This window comes from Polyodon spathula, chromosome 5 (assembly GCF_017654505.1).
Source record: "Polyodon spathula isolate WHYD16114869_AA chromosome 5, ASM1765450v1, whole genome shotgun sequence".
Lineage (NCBI taxonomy): Eukaryota > Metazoa > Chordata > Actinopteri > Acipenseriformes > Polyodontidae > Polyodon > Polyodon spathula.
In genome coordinates, this window is record NC_054538.1 from 61,684,430 (window position 1) to 61,706,474 (window position 22,045).

The 22,045-nt window shown below is 36.7% G+C and overlaps 1 protein-coding gene across 10 annotated transcripts in view; it reads right to left on the minus strand.

The window, feature by feature from the left end:
- The window catches only part of LOC121316134 (EH domain-binding protein 1-like), a 140,712-nt gene that overhangs the window by 68,307 nt on the left and 50,360 nt on the right, over positions 1-22,045 (minus strand). For 4 of the 10 annotated variants that reach the window (XM_041250943.1, XM_041250938.1, XM_041250942.1 and 1 more), the window contains exons 7-12: positions 21,556-21,695; positions 19,405-19,509; positions 18,340-18,459; positions 17,808-18,096; positions 17,221-17,268; positions 15,962-16,151 (exon numbers count right to left, since the gene is read on the minus strand). In XM_041250943.1, the coding sequence (XP_041106877.1) occupies positions 15,962-16,151; positions 17,221-17,268; positions 17,808-18,096; positions 18,340-18,459; positions 19,405-19,509; positions 21,556-21,695 (892 nt within the window). The remainder of the gene's footprint in view (positions 1-15,961; positions 16,152-17,220; positions 17,269-17,807; positions 18,097-18,339; positions 18,460-19,404; positions 19,510-21,555; positions 21,696-22,045) is intronic. The other 6 variants (XM_041250945.1, XM_041250940.1, XM_041250944.1 and 3 more) reach the window with 3 other exon arrangements.

Sequence of the window (22,045 nt, forward strand, 5' to 3'; positions counted from 1 at the left end):
ATCGTATCAAGAAAATGCTAGTTCAATAATTTAATAAAAAGAAAGTGTCAGACTGTTGGGACCAGCAAATGAAAATGGCATCTACCGAAGAAACAGAAAAAAGAAAGCTATCATTTAACAGTGACTGGGGTAAAAAATATAAATTTTTCTGTGTTGCAGAGTTAGTGCAAACCACGCATTCTGCTCATTATATGATAATGAGTGTTTGCGTGTTTTTATGCTTATGACCCTGACCCGCCTCATCTCTCCTGTATAATGAGCAGTAATTGATGCTGTATGTAAATTTGCTGAGATATTACGGTAGTTGTTTAGTACATCGCACTATAAAATTCCACCATGGTTGGAGTCTACGAATTTGCAGTATTTACGAACACATATGTAATATTAGTGCACAGAGCCCAATGTGCATAAACTGTATTTTGGGTGCATAAAATGAAACATTACCTACTTTAATGCTAAGTTATGGGGATATGCATTAACTACAGGCTTACATTAACTGCAATGTTTATTTGAACTATTACACAAAAACAGTCTTCCTTTAGTTCTACCTTACTAATAACATAAAAACTCTTCAAACACAGATTAATGTATTTATTATATAAATTTACCTTCCAAAAATTCAGTTGGCAGATGGCTAAATTGGTAGGTTAGGTTGAAGGGGAATAAGAGGGTGTAGAGAAATCGTTTATTCAGCCACAAATATGCATTAAAAGTAAGTGACTCAACCATACTTTTTTTTAATTTTTATTGAAAACCCAGACTTACTGGTCACACGCTTCTGCCAATTCACAGGCTTGCAACATATTAACAACTGATGGTTGAGACACTGGGAACCAACGAAGTAAAAGAAGCTTGATAACATGCAAACTTAAGCTATGTGTATTCTTTAGGCATTAAATGTAAAAATCATGCGCAAATTTTTTTTTCAAAGTGTAAAACACCAAAGTACACAGATTATCTGGAGCACTGCTTAGTACTGTACAAATAATATAACGTACAGTATATACCTTCTACTGTGCAATATATGTTCTTAAGTGTTTGTGTGACAGAACGAGAGGATCCGAGCTGCAAATCTCCCTCCCGACCCAAGAGGGCACCAAGCAGAGGTACTTGCACACCTGTACTGAGACGGGTCGGTCATCTTGGTGCAGGGAGGAATGACCATATTAGGGGACAAGATTATGGTGATCAGCTGTGCTGCATTAGACAACTGGCAGGTGTGCCGAGTTGCGCTGATCATGGGGTAGTTTCCTGGTATATAAGGGCTGCCATTTTGCAAGTGTGGGGCCTCAGAGGTAACACTAGACCTTTGTTGCCGAGCCGTGTGTTTTGTTTGTGTGCTACATGCTTTTGTTTAAATTCCTGCTTGTTTTTTATCAGGACTGGGGTCAGAGTGAATTGTCACGGCAAAGAACTGCCGCACTACTGCCAGCACTTTCACCTTGGACACCACGCACCCCGCACAACTGAACTGGACATGTCAGCACCTGAGCACCTGCACTTTCCACCACCCTGCAAGTGCACCAAAGAGCTGAGAGGGACTCGCTCTATTGGGTCCTATAATTTGTATTGTTTTGTTGCTTTGGACTGTGTTCTGTGAATAAAACACACCCTCTACCATTGTTGGTACTAGGATTATTTGCACCTGTACCAGTGACTCTGTGACATCTGTTTCACCACCACACTGTCACATTTGGAAAAAAATACAATGTTACAATTTTATAAAACATGAATGTATAATAAGAAAATTCTCTGAAAAACAATGACAATTATTTAAAAATAAAACCAACCCACTCATACATCTTCAAGGCATTAACCTCCTTTATTGGCATCTTCTGCAAACAAATTAGGTCTGCACTAGTTCACAGATTTGAGAGATAAATGGCCTATTTATCAATTAATTAGTGCTTCAACAGAAAAGTAATTAAGAAGGCACTTCTGGAAATATGTTACACAGGAAAATAAATGTGTGATTAGTAACCTAATGCTAATTTACCATTGTCCGAGTAGCATCAATGTGGCTCTGATGGGACACTAAGATAATCAAACCGATTAAAATACAAATAATTACCCAGTCACCTTTTTAACAAGGTCTTGATCAAAATAAGGATTTCGATAACTCTGTGAGCGGATCCTACTGAATCCTGAAGAGATGAAAGATTTATTTAAGACATCCCTAGTAATAGCCTTTACTAAAAATATACATAATCATAACCTTGTCAATACAGAAAAACTAAATCTTCCACCTTAACCTAATGATTGCAAGGTCAACAAAATATTTGTATATATAGCACACTGTATAAATTTCTCTTTCTCTACTGGGTTTTTTTTTTTTTTTTTTTTTTTTTTTTTTTTTAACCACACACACACATATCAAAACGGATAAAAGACTGGGTGGGCATTTCAAAGTGCAACAGTGTTGCAGGTTGATTCTTTAAGGTTAAGGTTTTTGCCATGCAATTTGGCAAATTATGTGTGATGTAAGCCTGCTGTATGAGATGCACACCACTGATGTAAGACTGCCATTTCAATTCACCAAACATGAATTATTACAGGTTTAACAACATAACGATCAAGGTACACAGTCTCACAAGAGCAGTGGTACCCTAAATATCATCCATTTACTCGGCAGGACATTCCTTTAAATAATTCCCACTAAATATGTTTCTGTAATGGTGATATGATACCTGGTAGGATGGTATTTTGCTGTGAGATGGCTTGCACGTTAAAATGTATTGAACACTATAGATGATTTACCAACTCCTTTTCTTTTGCATTAGATACAAAGCATAGAGACACATACATACATACAATACATATATATATATAATATATATATATATATATATAATATATATATATATATATATATATATATATATTTATATAATATATATATATATATATATATATATATATAATGACACTTAAGACAAGTACAGTTAAACACGAGAAGTCGAATTAGTACAGCAGATAAAGCATACAGAAAAACTATTTTAAAAACCAAAAAATACATTTAAAAAACTGTACTGCTAATTAAGTCTTACTTCAGTGCTGTAATTTTGTTACTGAACGTATTTACATTATGTGACTGCAAATCATAATTTACACAATGCTGTCTGCAGTGTAATTACTGATTAGACCAGGGAGGATCTCAGTTAACCAGGACTGTGCTGCTGTTGAATCAGCATTCTGCTTTTCGCCATGCTCTCACCTAAAAAGTATCTGGTGTCTTTGCTTCCAGAGAGAAAGGCATCCATTGCATGGTTCAAGCTCAGGCATTGGCCCTGATATACATGCTCCTTTGACAACAGCCTGCTGAAACCAAACAAAGTGCGTCCTCTACATTGCTGTCTTTCCCCTTGCATTTCCTTTTCATTACAGGAGTCGTGTGTGATCGTCACTCACACAGAATAGCATCTCTGTTTTTGCTCATCTCCGTCTGGCTTTTGGAGATGTGAAATTGAGCCGCAACAGAGGACAGAGATGATGTGGGGTTCTGCAGAGCTTCCAAAACCTGCAAGTGACAGTTTGTTTCTCCGCTGAGACATTTTTGTACTGAAACTACGACACTGTACAATTTTTACTGAAACTGCGGTTCAACTTTCAGGTGTACAGGCAAAGCGCATCACTGTGGTGAGTAGCCTGTCAATCGTCCCACTAAAGCAAAATTTCATTTTGTTTTTTTATCGTGCAGAAACTGAAGTTGACTTGCACGTTTTTAATACGGGAAAACAGGTTCCCATTAACGTCATCCCACTTAGCGCGTCTTGTTTAATTGGCATGTACTGTATAAACCTAAATGCAATTAAATGCATATTGAACAGATCTGTGTGGTTATCATGCAGCAATACAGACCAGGAACTGAAACCACTTTATAGGGAAGGCTTCTTTACCCAAGAGTGTCAACTAGCTTAAATCAGACATGTACAGTAGTTAAACTTTAAAATGCTCAATTTGTTATACTGTGCTCTCAGAGCCACACGAGGCACTGTATGGTGTAATAGTGGTCCGGTAAAATGACCTTGAATTTGATTGAAATGCATCTCATATGAAAAGCACTGACCCTTGAATTTACCATGCATAGATTTGAACCAAATGCAGTCAACTGATTTTGATCAGATTTCAATCTGTGCACTTCACGTATATATTTATTATTGATTTTGCATATATTGTTGCATAGAAAATGATTAGAAACAATAGGAAAAGTCATACGTATGCCAAAAAAAATTACAAAATGCTGCATTTACAATAAACCATTTGGGGGGGGGGGAGGAGAGAACCGCCTGAGAAGATATTAAATAACTTAAATAACCACCATAGAAATATCCAATACCTTTTACAAAAACATAGTAAGTAACACCAGGTGAAATCTGACAATAACCACGGGAACTGAAACTCAGCAAGGCGATTTTAAGGGTCAATACCTTCTATATGAGATGCACTTCAACCAGATCAGACTGGCAGGGATTGGTCCAACACTTGTACAACTACACCTCTGAATTCATATTTATCTTGCACAGTAAATGGACAGAGTCTCCAACAGATGGGTTTTTTAAGCACGCCATTACACTGCCCTGCTTCTGGTATGAATTGACAATGTTTATCTAATAATGTAAGGAAACAGCATTGCCCCCTGTAGCACGGCTGATTGCAATACTGTGCATCTGCTGGGAATGGATATTAAATCTGGAAAGTCATCATAGAGAGATGGAGACATCGTGGCTGCTTGTCACTATGTACAGGAGCAGAGGTTTTTTATACAAACACAAATAAAGTCTAATAATTTGCAAGAAATTGAGCAATACATACCTACGAATACTTTGAATAGTGTTTTCAAAAGGAGAGATTTAAGGGGAGGGAATCGTCTTCATTTAATTAAATGAATTATAGTGATCACTTCAGTGTACTCCAGAGCAAAGTGGTTAAAGAAGCAACATATTTCCTTTAACTCTCAACAACAAGAGCAATATGTATCTTTTTGATGGCATTACAGGAGCTAGCCTTGATTGGGTTTAAGCCCACACACCTGTCTCAGGACAGGATAAACCAAGATTAAGCTAATGTTACCTGCTCTTTCTGCTGTGTCACTCAAAACCTCCAGGAGCAACGATGGGAGGACAATAGACCCTTTGCCCCCACCCCCAAATAAATGCCATTGGTCTGCAACATCAAACATGAACGATTATAAGATTTTAAAAATTAGTGGTTTGGATACTTCCAAACTGAAACAGGTCATCTTGAGGAGCTTACACTAATAGTTGTCTTCATTTTTTGTAAACCAAGGCTGTAATCCTCAATGATAAAATGGTAACAAAAAAAAAAGTTATGAAAGATTATAAACTACTTTGGAAAAACCACTGGCTTCCCTTTTTATCTCTTAAAAAGCAAGTAACTGCTGAATAACAAAACAGCGGTGCATTTTTTTTTTTATCCCCACCGACGTGACCCAAAATAAATCTTAAATATCCTTTGCTGAAAGCCATGAAGGATCTCCAGATTACAATCAAGAGCTTGGTTCTCCTAGATTAGTCGCTCTCAAACTGGGGGGTGGTGTGTGCATGGCTCAAAAGGGGCACAGAATGTATCCTAGAGGGGTGGGAGAAGTTCAGGAATTTAAAATAAATACAGAGCACATCTTATCCTATTTTCCAATAACTTAAAGCCAATCTTACTGCTGACACCTCCTGGTATGTCAACGTTTCAAGATGGTGCTGTGCATCTGAATGGCGTCTTTTATTTAAGCTTGCATATTATTGGATGAAGTCCACTGCCATCTGGCGATGTACACTGTTTGTTTATCAGCTTACTACGTGGTGTTCACATTAGTAAGCTTTGGACACTATTGTAAGCCCTGTCACTAGAAAACAAAATAAATAATATAATATTTTTTTTCTTTATGTATAGGTATTTGTTTGTTTTACATTTGACCAATTAACACCAGTGACTGTTGTAAAGAAAATAAAAATGTGTTGTCATAAAAGAAAACAAAATCTTAAAGAATGAATGGGACTGCAGGAAAACCTATCCACATAATATTGAAAAATGACCAAATTAAGAAAGAAAAGAAATATATACCTGTGTTTATTCTAGCAAGACTGATATTGAGTATAACCATTACAAACCACTAGTACTGTATATTACAAAAAAAGCAGAAATGTATTGTGTACATAATGAAAGCAAAATTACCATTACTGTTAAACAACTCTCTTCCCTCTCCGCTTTATCGGATAGCCCTTCATTCTCGTGCTCTGCGTTTACATCCATTCAGCACACATTGCTGTCTGTAATGCTGCAGTTCCCTCATTGACCACAATAACAATGTTGCAGGAAAGCAGCGTGAGAGTAGGGTGAAATGTTCAGGAGAGTAACGTGAAGGCAGAGTGAACGCTGCAGGAATCACGCTGCATGTACTGTACTCTCTACAGAGACTTCATAAATGTTTTCAGGAGGAAGATTTTAAAATGAGCTGTAATTAGATTTTTTTTATGAACAAAAGCAAGGCATTCAATTCCTGTGCAACCTTTTCAGATATATGTACAAGATGAGTAGTTACCAATATGAAGGTATAAATAAAAGAAATAGAAATAAATGGAGGGAGAAAATTGAGGAAAACCAAGGGATCCTTGAAGGCACAATCTAGGAAAGACATACGGAATGTTTAAATATGTGAACGGATAAATGTTCCTGTAATAAAAGCAAGGCTCGGAATTACCGGTGGCCATGCAGCAATAGCCATGGGTGTCCTTCGACGGCCTTGCACAATCTGCACAAAATGTGTAAAACTTGTAATTGTCAGTAATTTTTAAATGTTTAAGATACTTACAAGTGGTTTTCTTTCAGGTTTAAAAAACATTTACTCTGAACTAACTTAAATATGTTCAATTTTCGTTCTCCCCTTACTTATATTTTCTTATTTTCACCACAATGAAAACCTTAACGGTAGGAAATGCTTTTCTACAATGTATTACAGTTTATCATCATTATGTATCCTTCTTATAAGTTTCTTTTTTTTTCAGTACATCCATAAATGCAACATGTTTAGTATATATTACACAGGGGAATGACAACTCTGAGTTTAGTTTGTTAAAAACTGTGTAGAATATATGCTGTTAAAATTGAACAAAATGGTCCCACGGAGCAGCAGTAAAAGCCAATGCCTTCAGCGCAGGGAGCAACATCCTCACAGGCTTGAATAAAGGCTGCTGGCTGCCGGGTCGGCAGGCCACCCAGTTGCAATGCAACTGATGGGACTGGTGGAGGGGAGGTTTCATTTCCCAGTCAGTGATCTCACCGCCTCTCGGTGCACGGCTACCCCCTGGCTGAATTGCTGTCTGTGCGTCTTGTGATTATTATTAAGTATTTCTTAGCAGGCGCCCTTATCCAGGGTGACTTACAGCTGTTAAAAAATATCACATTACAAAATATCATATTACGGATAAGAGCAGTTATAAGATACAATAAAGTCAGTAGTAAATAGGAGCAAATTCAAATGAGAGAATACAAAATACAGTAAACAATTACATGAGAGCAATTTCAACTAAGAGCAATTCAATTTATAGTAAAAAATATTTGCTTATGATTGTAAATTCCATTAAGAGCAAGTAGGACAATAAAGGGATAAGAATGATTTCAAATAACAGCGATTACAAAAAATGTCAATATGGCTATCTTAAAGATACAAAAATAGTTATAACTGAGAGCAGTAGTAGAATACAGCAAAGTGTGGAGCAGTTGGAGTGCAAGGTGATAGAATTATGTGCCATACATTCCAGTATAGGTCGAGGGTTGTGAGGTTTACAGGTTTACTCTGAACACTGAACATCAGAAGAGATTGTGTAAAAAAAAAAAAAGTAGCTGCTACAGAAGAGAGCAGGGGGGCTGACAAGCCAGTAGTCACACAGGAAAGTTCATACAATTAAAAATGTACAGAGGCAGCTTTTGCCAAAAAAAAAAAAACCCAAAAACAAAACAAACAAAAAAAACAACTATTAGCTGAATAAATAAATAGCTATTAAGTTAAACTGTGTTTTCTTTCTGTGGATACTAAATTAGCTTTATATATGAATCCTAAGCAAAATTACAAAACATCCTACACTTTGATCTTGATATAAGTTTAGTAGCCTTGTTGCCATTTCGGCCTACAAAAGAATACCAAATTGTCTTTTCACAATCTCCTACACCAAAACTCACTCCAGTAATACCACACATCAAGATTTCTCAGACAAGTTTAGATCTCAGCTTAAGAAGCCACAGCAGTGGAAAGCAAACTCGTATATCCTTATGCAAAAGTCAACTCACTCCCAAGCGTGCTCAGCCACCATGCCCGTTAATTTATTTTAAAAATTTCAAATGGTCACTGAAATGTCATACTTTGACAGTCTTAATGGAAATATTGCAACATTTTTTAGCAGCTGGAAAAAGGTTAAGTTATTTTCTCAACACCATACTTCTCAGTTTGAAATAAACTTCATTTGATCAAATTGAAAGATAAAAGGTTAAAAAAGCACAGATCTGCCAATATACTTTCTTGACTTCCATTTCAGTGACAGTGACAAATCCATGGTTAGGTACAGACTCTGAGTCTCTGGATTTGCCTCTGCCCTGTAAACCAGGGTACATTCTCCAATGATATCTAGTATCGCTTTAAGAAACAACAGTTGAACAGTCATCCTTTACCTTGCGGATTATTCTCCTTGCATTACAGATTATAAGGCTGGTTGTCACATTGGCTTCTTTGTGGGTTCTTACCGTCACTGCAAATTCAATGAATGCTTTCTATACTTTTCTTCAGCCTTCAACATCTGCTGTTCTGTTCCTCTTGCAATTTGCAGTTACCATTTTCTTTGTAATTAGAGCCCAGTGCTACTGACCTGTGCAGAAATAGAGCCCAACTACTCTGCAGCCTATTATGTTTGATTCCTGGCAATTCAGTCCAATAACCATAGTATTTATTGTGCGATTCTGACAGTGTATAGATAAGGTAGATATATATTTATAGAGAAACACACATTATTTTTACTGGGGAAGTAATAAGTAAATGGCAACTGTTACCCACACCATGATTTTGGTCAACAGAAATGATATACGGCACACGAGTATCCCATTGTAATAAATGCACAGGCGTGACTGCTCTAGATTCATTCTATTATGCGACATAATCAATGCTTTTCAAACGCATCCGCTTTTTCTGTCAAGAAAACAAAATAGAATAGTATAAACATGTGAAAGTATGTATAAATGATCCCCTATATTGGTTAAAGAAAACACAGATTATCTAGTGCTAAAAGAATAACAATAAAAACAAAGTATTTAGATTTAATGCCACCCCAATAAACTTCAACGTCTCTGTGACAGAGATCAAATGACGCTTGGTGTTAGATCTCCTCCAGACATGTGAGGGCACTAGAAAGAAGGCACAGAGTAACCTTAAGCAAATGGCAAGACAATTTATTCCGTAGGGTAGGTGGAAGTCGGCCGTTTAGGAAAGGGGCGGAGCTACGGCACCCACGCTCACTGACCCGGATGGCAGACTGTGTGGCATCTGAGGATTGGAGGAGCGTCATTGCTGCCAAAGGTGCCTCTAACAAATAATGACTCAAGGGGGTGAATACTTATGCAATCAATTATTTTCTGTTTTATATTTGTAATTAATTTAGAACAATTTGTAGATTTTATTTTTCACTTTGACATTATGGACTTTTTTTGTGTTGATCAGTGGAAAAAACTCAATTAAATCCATTTTGACTCCATACTTTTGAGAGTCACTGCATGTGGCAAATAGATACATTTTTACTGGACAAGACCTGTAATGAGAGTATAATGAGAGTATAACGCAGATAATTAAAAAGTCACATGACTTCAGAATGGACAGCATATTGGAAGGGAGATCAAGGCTACTGACACATTAAGCATGTTGTGTTTATATAATATTGCAAATATGAATCAATACCTCACATGGTCTTTGATGTATGAGGCTTTTCCAGTGAATGATTAATTTGTTCTTAAGCGAAAGAGAACAGAATAAAGAACGCATACCAAACATGATGCTAATATCTTAAGCCCCTTTCACACTAGCATTCCAACCCGGGTCCAGACCCGGGTCACAATCCCATGTAGTGTAAAACCATGTACCTGGGTCATACTTGGGTTGACCCGGGTCCCAGTGACCCACCTCAGGATGTGGCTCCTACTCTGGTTGAGCGAGAGAAAATGCAAGTCGGACGTTTGTGAGCCAATGCAATAACAAACTGCCACGCCTGCGTGAAGGTTTCACTGCGCAAGAAACATTTCTGTTTAATCTGTTCAGTCACATTTTTGTTTATTGAGACTCAGCATGTGCCAGATTGAGCACAGAGCATGCCAGTGTGAAAGGGCTTAACATGCATTTGGTCTTCATAATCTGGAAACCAAAACATTACAGCACATGTCAACGACATGGTAGCCAAATTAGTTTACAGGTCAAAGTAAAAGGGTCCTATTAGATTTGCCTGAGGAGTTTCATAATTGTCAGTGTTTCCTGAACACTGAAAATACAAACGCTTTTTGAGATCCAAGCAGTTTTACAAAACATGCAGACTCCCCTTAGGGATGCGTAATCAAAATGCTGTCTTCACATTTACTCTACTGGCGGTACTTAACAGTGACGATGGTATTATTAACAGTTAATTCCAGTACAATTCTGTAGGAATTCTGATTAATAATAGATCCAGTATTCGCAGCTGGGTGTGCGTTGTGACTTTGAACATGCTAGCATTCTTTGGATGTAGACCTAACAATGTGATGAGATTGAACTGTATCAGAACAACCAATCCAAGGCCTCCAGTGAGTTGACATGGTGATTTTAAATTAATCTGAAGGATTTACACGGAGAGCTGCAATACAAACAATATGAGAAGACATGCTTCTTCAGACGGCCTTCTCTTTAAAAACCCATGGCAGCTCATAAACTAAAACACATTTTAAATAAAGTTAAAATCACACTAAAAATAACAAAATGATAGCTTTTAAAAAGCTTTATAGAATACTTAACTTCTCTAATGTTAATTTTGAATAGTATTATCAGCACAGTAGGTTTGGCATCTATGGTAACCTCATTACCAGTATACAAATAATTTGAAAAATGTGTGCGTATTACTTTTTTTTCTCGAGGAGGGATCTGGTAAGCTTCAATTGGACTAGCCAGGTAACACTAACAAATACATAAATTAGGTTTTTCAGGCAACTCCATTTCTAACTAGAAACAATCCCCAACCAATTATTGTAGATATTCCAGTTGTGAGCATAATATTTAATCATTGTTTATCTTTTGTACAAGCCACTTACAATTAAGGCACCTTAAGAATGTTAAGATAGATGAATGTACCTAACTAAGGACAGGTCTTTTGACATTAATAAGAAAGCAATGCATGAACAGATATAAAGCAATGAGTTTTAGGAACTCTATGCAAATTGAAGTGATGCATCAAGAAGCTGTGTCAATGTGCATGTCTCTGTAATCGCTATGCATTTAGTAACACATGCTCCAGATGTTGTTTAGACTAAATCATTTACACATCAAACCGCTACTTTACGATACGATATCATACAGAAAAAACAGTAGAATAGGGGTTAACTGTGGTTTCATAAAACATATAATTGTATACTTTAAACAGAAATTCAGTAATACAGGTGCTTCATTCTGACAAATGCATGCTTGTTTTCTTACCCATTTAAAAAAGTTTTCACAGTAGTGCTGAAACTGTTAATACTCTGAAGTTTACCAAGGGGTAATTAAACCAGAGTAAAAAAATAAAAAGCTAAATACTTACTACTTGCATAATTAAGCTTACGCCAAGTCAATACATTACAATGATAATAATTTTGAGTCATTGTATTGACATGGAAAAACTGAGATCTCTAACTGGTGGGATAATAACTGAACTCCATGTATTCATCCTATTTGGTAGCCTATCTGTTGCAAATGTAAGCATGCTGAACACAGAAAGCAAGTTCAAATCGTCCTGAAATAGAAATGCTCTGATGTTCAAACTAGTACATCATTTAATCAGCTGAGTTTCCATCAGATGTAGCACTATTCTGCTCTGAACACACCGAGAATTACGTTATGAAGTAGAGAAATATTTACAAAGACAACTTTCAATGCTTTTTGCTGAAGTGCAAAATTTGCTCTACTTTTTCAAACTGCACATAAAACTCCAGCTAAAAAAAAAGTATTAATTTTATTTCTCTTTTCCATACCTACGTAGTCGCTTGCTAGATCTGCACCTTCACACTTTTACAATTACTTTCAGAAAATCAGTAGCAGATTTTGCTCTGGAGCAAAAAGCTTTGAAAATCACCCTGTTACTGTATTGGCTAAATTCATTACATAATTTACAGGTTTATTAACGTTTTATTTTAAATTTGGATTAATAGCAACCAATTACAACAAAGGAGAGGGTAATAAAAAAATGTAAAAAATGAAGGGGGGCAAAAAAATTTCTGCTTGGGGCCCTCCAATCAGAATGTAGACAAGTTTGACAGTAATAATACCTTTTATTGTTATCAAAAGAAAGTTTGGAATACACAGTATCTTTCCCTCAGGCTGTAAGTTAGGTATTTAAGAGTAAACAAGAAATTGAGATTTGTAACTCAACACTCAAATTGCATCAGGGCTGTAGGAACCATAGCAAGTACAGCCACTTGTGACAACAGAATTCTTATAAAGACACAATGAGCTTCACTACTATAAATGCACAGAAAAGGTGAAGGGAGATTCAAATTTGAAGTCCATTGCAAGTTACAGTTCATGAGGAGTCTCTTGGGTGAATGAGCAACATGACTGAAAACGATTTAAACAATGGCGGTATTTACATAAATCTTTCTTTTTTTTTATTGTATTTGTTTTTCTACTGTTTGAACTGCTGCTTCAACGCTTGAAACTAGGGTTGCCACCTTTTCCACAGACCAAACCTGGACATATTTCTGTCAGCCTAGGTCTATCAAAACTGCACTATACTGTAATTAATCAATAATACACGACAGGATGTGTGTTATCATGGAGGGTCCTACCAAATTCATGGCCGTGAAAAACACGTCACAGACAGTGAAATCTGGTCTCCCCGGTGAAATATGGTCTTTCGTGTACTTTTACCATATAGTAAAATCCAATTCAGTTATATGTACCATTACAGGCTCCTGATGCGACTGTTAGCTTGTTTCAATTTAAAAATGAAAGCTCATCGTGAAAAGGACAGGATTTATTGATTGACACTTGACAACAGCCAATAACTGGGATCTACTCACTGACTGATTGGTAGACAGAGGCATCTGAGGCGGGTTTAGTAGGCTCTATGGATCTCAACTGGTGTACCGTTAGGCAAGTCAAATTACACCTACATTTTAAAATGAGTGTCCAAAATAAAATCAAAAAGTGTTACAATAAATCACTACTGCAGCAGATCATGCAAAATAATTTTGAAGCCAAATATATATCAAGTAGTAGCATGAGCAGAAAATACATAGACACTGCAAGACAAAAAAAAAAAAATATATATATATATATATATATATATATATATATATATATTTCAGTAATTTCAGAGACTTCATGTTTACATTTTTAAGTCTTTGGATATGTTGTCCAGCTACAGACCTGTCCCTAGCTCAGCTCTGTCTCCCAACAAACTCCGTGGAGAGAGAGAGCAGTGTCTAAATAAGGACAGGTATTTACACTGCAGAGACAGGGAATGAAGAAAAACAGCATTTCACAATAGTTGAGTTGCTGTTGCCGTTTAAAATCGGAACAGGTTTTTTTTTTTTTTTTTTTTTTTTTTTTAAAACAACAACAACAACAACAACAACCAGAGAGACAGCTTCTGGATTTCAGTTTTATTTTCTTTTAGCGTTTCTTCTTTGTTAGTCATGTGCTTTTGTTAACTTCACGGCTTTAAATATTTATATTTTGCCGTTTTTAAACTACATGTTCATACTTTATTACACCACTGTGAAATTTAAGATTTAAACAGCTGAAACCGTGAAATGTAAGATTTTTAAAATGTTATGACCACGTACTGTGAATTTGGTAGGGCCCTAATAATGAGATATCACCACGCTTTGGGTGCGTTGTGAGGCACGAGACAAAGTAGAGTGCCTTCAATCACCCAAGAAATTATTTACCAAAGCTTATTACACTTAAGCGGGTTGGTGATTCCCAGTCCTTGCATAAAATATGACTTTACCGTTAACAGAATGCATTATGCTACATTCATTATTTTACTGAAGTGCAATATGAAATTACGGAACCATCAGTTTATAACATATTTAAATGCACAATAATGAAAACTGCATTCATCTACATGTAAATTTAGGCTACTTGAAAAATGAACAGAAATCATTATGCCTGTACCTTAACATATTGTTAATGTTGTGCTCATTTATGCACAGCATAGGAGTTCTGCTACAGTCTCTTAGCTTATCCATTTAGCCGTCAGTCGCTAAAGTTGATTTTACAGGAACAAAAAAAAAAAAAAAAAAAAAAAAAAAAAAAAATTCCAGTTTACTAATCAGGACTACAGATCGATGGGTGATCTGCTGTCAAGTGACATGCTTCTTTTCAACCACTGAATGTAATCCACAGATCTTACCAAGCTAGTGAACCCTGGAGGTCTGGGAAATCTCTGCCTGGACTTGTTGGGTTCTTGACCAGTAGAGGTCGTTGAAGCACAATGAGCTCAACAAACCTCCCCAAACCATGTGGAGCAAAACGGGCAATGCCCCCGGTGGGCCCCCTACCAAGATCCACTGCTCAGCAAGACATGGATTATAACCACTGAGCTCCTGATTGTATGGCTCCTCCTGCTCAGTAGGCTTTACATTACAACTTTGTAACGATGCAGAGAACAGTGTAACACTCTTGCCACATCCATTCAAATTTTGTAAAAGAAAATGCCCACCCACACCAAAAATGATCTTATCCAAGTTTAATGAAAGGCTTCTAGTGTCTCAACACAAAGCAGACTGTTGATTCACCTGCTTTCCTTCTGCAAGGTAAATCCTCCATGGTCCACAAGGTGTGTATTTTTTATTTATTTTTTTAAAAGGTTGTTTCGATTTTTTCAGTCAACAGAGACACCTTATAAACATTGCTTTTAGGCAGAAGTGCATCAACAATCCTCCCACGTTCAAAGTCGGCTACATCTGTTGCGCTCTTCCATTGTTGGAAATGTCTCCCTTAATCCTTTTTGACTTTATTCATGCAAAGGTCATCTCAAATTCAACAAATGGAGGAGCGATGGCAGCAGTGTTGAACATGGCTGAAAAACGCTGTGGTAATCCTTGAAAACTGACTGTCTGCGATATCTCATAGGTGCTTACTATATGAAAAGGTTTTGGCTAATCTGGCAGCTATTTCGCATGCATTACACTACAAAACATGCCTTTTTGGGCTGGCTTAAAATCGTATTTTTCTGAGCGTTTCCAGAGTACACACCAGCAAGCATGATTTTAGTAACACATCTCCCTTTCTGGCAAACGATTAAGCACCAGTGAATCACATTAATTAGATGGGCATCTCATCTGCTGTTACACACAAGTACAGCTTATTGACAAATCCCTTAAATAGAATTAATATAGTACAAGTACAGTATATACAAATATATCAAGACATAAACCTTTCTCCTGGTTACCTGATTTCATAAAAATATGATCCACATGAAAAAATTAGCACACATAGATGTGCACAAGCACAACTACAAGACTTCTGTAAAACACTGTTGTCTAACTACACCGAGGCCAGAACCTCAGACAATAAATATACAGAAAATATTGGTGTGCAAATAAATAAACCGTTCTTATACAGTTTTTAAGCACACAGAGAAAGGAGACAGTTCACCAAAATAATACATATCACCAAAATACGTATATGCATAAAATGGAAAACAGAACTTGGCGCATTTCTTTAATAAATGTTATGACCAACCTTTGGTGAAGATGCAAGCTCCTTCCCAACAGCAGCAGGTAGTTTTGCTGAGTTTTCAGGGTGTATCTTTGGTGTGGGGATCGGAGGGGCTGGTGCCTTCCTTTTAGCCCTTTTGTCCACATCACTTTCTTGTAAAGGAGTGGTCTGCCCACTCAAAGGAGAGGCCTTTGGTTCGTAAAATGGATTGGACCTGCTTAACAAAACCAGAACTTCAGGGATTGACTTAATTAAATCTAAAAGCTCTTCGCAAGACAGAGGTGCCCCAACTGTATACAGTATACTGTACAATAGTTTACATTTGCACTAAACTGCATTCAGAAGCCATGCTTTGCATGACCATCAGACATTAGCAATTTGTCAAATGTTGTCCCAGTCGATTAGCTCCCCAGGGATTATATTTATTCGTCATAAAAAAAAAAAAAAAAAAAAAATCATAATAATTCTCTATTGAATTAGTATAACAAATCACAACTGGGGCAATTTTTTGTTAATTTATGTATTTATTTATTGTATAATCCTAGTTGCCAATATCAAAAACAAATGCTTGAGTCAAGAATGGAAAAAAATAACAAAAGATTAAATCAAAACCACCAAAAATCTTGCATGCAACCTGTCATGTGTCTCAAACAAGAATTACTGATATATGAAAGGGCTATATTAACTAAAGGGCTGTTATAATTGACCTATATAATGGTTGGCTGAATAACTATCGGCCAGGTGCTCTCGGTTCACATGCTATTGACCTCATCTCCACTGTGGTGCTGAGGCACTTGACAAGGAAACAAACAAGCAGATAGTATCAATGCACATCTTGTCTTAGTAGTTATGCCCACCTTCCCAACTGATCTGTCAATCACTGCCTCCAAAGAGAAGAAAAGAAAAACATAAAGCAAGCCTAGGTATCTGGCTGAAAGATAAGGTTAAAGGTGCAAATATCTAACCCAGAAGCAAAAAATGCCTATCAGGTGTTCACTTCTGTGCCTGTCAAAAGTTAAACAAACTTCAGAGAAAGAAAGCTGAAAGCCCAGTCAAAATAAACTGGTCAAAGAGAAAAAACCCAGGCATGCTTTAAGAGGGGAACAAAATAAATAAACTGTTCTGCCATAGTGTGGAACTGCACCTTGCTTATAAGCCATTTTGATTTTAATGACAAGGCTGACAAATTACCACTGAACACTGGAAGAGTTAAAAAGGTAGAGAAAAGAAATATGGGGACAGGGACAGGGGACAAGGGACAATAACACCACAAACAAGAGCACCTCTGTTGCTGCTCTATAACTCTGCTGGCCAACAGGTGCTGTGTGGCTCTGTAAAACGGATACAGATATGTTTCAGGTCCAAAAAACAGCAGGGGCACACATATCTTATGCATGCATATACCAAATGTAGGTCTCTGTCCATATGTGCATGTAAGCGTGTTTGCAAATAGGAAGCACCACATTTTTTTTTTATAAAATATATCAATAAATAAACCACATACTAAAAACCAATACAAACCCCTCCCCTCACAAAAACAACAAACCATATGAAATGGAAAGAAATAATAATAATTAAAAATAAATAAATAAATAAATAAATAAATAAAATAAAAACAACATTTTAAATTTATAAAAAAAAGATTAGGACACTTTCCGGAAAAATGGCAAAAATGATTTGGAGAAATTCAGCAAGTTTGTTTCCAAACAAATAAAAAATAAACTTAAGTTTGAAGTTATGTTTATTTGGGTCATTTTTTTTTTAAATTACTATAAAATTACTAACAAAAAATACTTCACTACACATTTGAAAAGATTTTCGAATAACTGGTAGATGCTTGAAATGTATCAGAGTAAAATAAATAACTTACTCCGCTAGTTCTTCATCCTCGTTTTTGGTTGTGTCCGCATAAAGATATTTGCTCATGTCGATGGGTCGGACATTTTTCATCTTTGCTGGTCTTGGTGGGGACTGCTCTATCTTTGTTTCCTTCGTTCTGTCGGGTTCTGGTTCAAGCTCGGGTTCAGGTTCATCAAACGGGTTGCTGTACTGCACTGTCTCCGTCACCATCTCGGTCTCAAAGGGATTGGAAGAATTGTGATCATAGTGTGGTGGTTCTTTGCATGGGACAGCAACCTCGGTAGCTGGTTCTGTAAAATCTGTTTATATATGTATAAATGTATTTTTACTCCTACATTTAAGTTAAAATGATAACTGCAATTTAAACAGACATACGAATCCTACTCCCCCCCACCCTCCCCCCCCCACAAAAAAACATATTCCACTGTATTTTAAACCCACGTTAAACATGCATTCCTCTCATTCTTTTTGTTATGCATATTTTTTTATTTATTTATTTTTATAAGACAGAGAAAAAAAACAAAAAAAAACTGCTAATTTACCTTCATCAGGATCGCCAAATGGATTTAACCTGGACTCATCTGGATCGCCAAATGGATTTGAATCCATATTTGACACGTCTTGGTCATCCTCTTCCATAAAATTAAGTTTACTGATGAGTTCTGTAATAAGTCCAGTTATAAAAGTACTGTCTTTAGTACAGGTTTTGCAATTAGGTTCTGCCTGTATAGAAGGCCTATTTATAACCCAGATTTGTAAGGAGAATGTAGAAAAATCTGTAGTTTGGTATGAACCATTTACCTAAAATTACAGTTTACCAGCATACTGTGCCAGCATCTGAAACGTACTATATCGAACTGCAATATGTGTTGCATGTTGTTATAACTTATCTTGCAACCTTATCATATAATAATACTCCTCTTCACGCATGGTTAGCAAAAAATCAGCTACTCCAGCCTACCATTATATTGTGTATTCATTTTTGGCCCCTTTAAGGGGGACCTGGTATGTGTCGGGTCTAACGCAAAGGAGACAGGAGCATTCTTGCAATCTGTTTAACTAGATAAGCACTGTGGCATGCTGCCCAATACTGTGTTATAAATGTGCCCCATACTGTATATGGGCATGACTACTTCCAAATACAAAATTCCAGGGCTAGGTCAGGGGTAATACAATGTGCCACACTGAATGACAGTGTGACATGTATTATAGTCCACAATAAAATGTTATCTTTAAGTTCAAATGCACCAGTCGAGAACTAAACCACAGGTCATTTGTACAATTCTCCTCCTAGTTTCGTGCATTATGAAATCCATAACAATCAAAACAACTTTTAAAATCCCCCCCGCCCCCCCAATGCTTTACAACTAAGAATTAATTTGTTTTTCTTATTAGACTGTCTTCAGTGGTCTGAAACGAACAGGCCACTGGAATCGGATGAGAGTGCTCATTAGGTTTCATTGGTTCACTTCAAATTACAGAAAGCCAGAGAGGGAAAAACTGGACAGAAAAAAAACAAAACAAACAATCAGGTCAGGCAGCACAACCAAAACACAACAGGAATAGCAGAATAAACAGAGGGAAAGAGAAGAGGAAAGCTTTTAGACCTTCAGAAGAACTGGCTGATTTAGTGGAAGGCTTATTTGCTTGCTTTAGGCAGTCATCTGGGTCTTCATCTAAGCTGCTGAGGGCATTCAACTGGTTTACAATTTCTGTAAACAGAAGCCAGTCAGGAAGACATTAAGGAAACTTTTCATATAAGGCGGCCACAGAGGCAAAACAAGGAAACATTTAACCAAATTTTATGATATATATATATATATTATAGTATTATTGCTAAGCAAGCCATACACTCCCAAAGCAGGCTAGCACGCAAAAAGTTCATTGTCTGTATCCCATGTACTATTCCAGAGAAGCGTAGAGATTAGCCACACAGGCTCTTCAAATAATTAACCACTCCATATTCATAAGCACAGCCAATAACAAAGCTACTTGTATCACTGAACAGAACAGAAAAGAATGTAAGAAAGTAGAACACATGACGATGTACACAAGCTTGAAGACTGACGATACAAATACACACACACACACACACACACACACACAATTATAAAAGCAGCTAGACTTCCAAATTCTGTAGGTTCTCTTGCTAAAAATGACAATGATTTGCACAGCACATTACAAAATGGTAATGAAGTGCCTATAAACTTCTAAAAAGTTTTAAAAAGCTAGGGCTGTGTTCGAAGGTTCGTTCGCTAGCCAGGAATTCAAAGCCAGTTTTAAACCTTCGAAGGTTCGTCAAGTGGCATTCACACACTTTTTTTTTTCTTCTCTAACAGAAACGTTTGACAATGTGCGAATACTATAAAATCACACATTAAATGTCACTCGCATGCAAAATTTGATCTTTGATTTGTATAATGCATATTACGTATAGTGGTTGTAGTGCTTCAGTAAAATATGGACTGAATGCCTAGTGTACAAGACAGCGTACGAGAAGTGCTATGTTAGACTATGTTTGAAACATACATAGTATACGCCAACACTAAATATAATTGATTACAACACAAAGCTACTGTATAAAATACACAGACAAATATACCTGTGCATACACTATAAGAGAGATAATAAAAAAGTAATAAATAAATACAAAAGGCATGAAATAAAAATGTGTCTATCATGGAGAGAGCTATGCAAGATGGCAGTATGGAATAGAATTGCCTAATGGTTAGAGCCAGGAGACCCTGGACTCATTTCAGACTAGCTTCCATCTTACTGTGTGACTTTTGGCAAGTCACTTTATCTTCAGTACTCGTGCCTCTGTATCATACAGCTGAAATGCAGCAAACATGGGCTCCACTAGCAATGCGGATTCTCAGATATGGTGCCCTGTGCACATCACGTCAAGTAAAAACAGGTACTCTTTCAAGCAAATAAATGCAACATGCCGTATGTTCTCTCAATTTTTTATAATCATATGCCTTCACAAATTTAAGATGACTAAACTGGCATTCTGTAATCATTCAAATATTGTGTTTATCAACCTATTCTTCCCTGCTAGGTAACATTACCAATAGTTCTGATTAAAATGTAGACCCAATCCCCATCAGATCCCTGATATTGTTTTATGATATACTATAAATTATGTAGCAGAGAACATAATAAAGTTTACAACGTTTCAGTATGTAATTCAACAGTTGTAATAAACTATTATAATGCACACAACCCACCTAGATACACTGCTTAACCTTATCATCATCATTATTACACTACATGTTAAGTCAGTGTAATTTATTCTAGAGGTCTATACCCCTTTCTATACCTGACTGTTGGACCAAAAGGCTGAGATGTAGGATGACAGCTGTAGCCCTAGCCACTGTTAGTGTTCACAGACTAATGCCCTATGGGAGCTTCTGTTCTTTATAGTGCCCACCATTAACCCTTTAGATCCCATTATATGATGTTAAAACACCTAATGTGACTGTCTTAATATGAACGGGACAGTTGGCCTTAGGCATTTAACTGGTACAAAAAAATCTGTTCTAACCTTCAGGTTATTCAACTTCAGAGTTGCACCTTATATATAAAATGGTAAACAGAATACAAAAGCTACATGCTAAAAAATGTAAATTTGATATGTGGCAGCCTTCGTTTCATTGTTTAACTGTCAGTTATGTTTTAGTGAGTATCTGTGTGTGTGTGTGGCGGGGGGGGGGGGGGGGGGGGGGTTGTCTTGTTATTGTTTCCCAGCTCCTCACCTGTAATTTTTGCTGCCTTCTCCTCTTGATTCACTCTGTTCTCTTCATCCTCTTCATTTTCCTCTTCAAAGTCATCCAAATTGCCAATGTCAGCCTGCTTCATGCTCATCAGGCTAGCCAAACTCTGCATGTCTTCATCCCTGGTTCAGAAATCAAACAATATGGAGCAATGACATGATTCTGCAATGTTATTATTGCTGGGTTCAGTTCAACCTCGGGTGTCACTGTCACACTGGAATTGTCTTTCAAGGAATAGCTCTATTCTAATAAACATTACCTTGAAATGATTCTATAATACTGGTTCTGTGTGCACATATTTCAGATTGACATTTGAAATTTAAAATAAAATATACTGGAGAATAACTAACTGTCTGCTTGTGTTGGCAGGTATTTACTTTTTTTCTTTTTCAAGCAGTACTACCGGTTCATAATAAACTTTGTAATGGAAAAGCCATTTATACTGAACAATGCCTTGTGTGATTATCCAGAT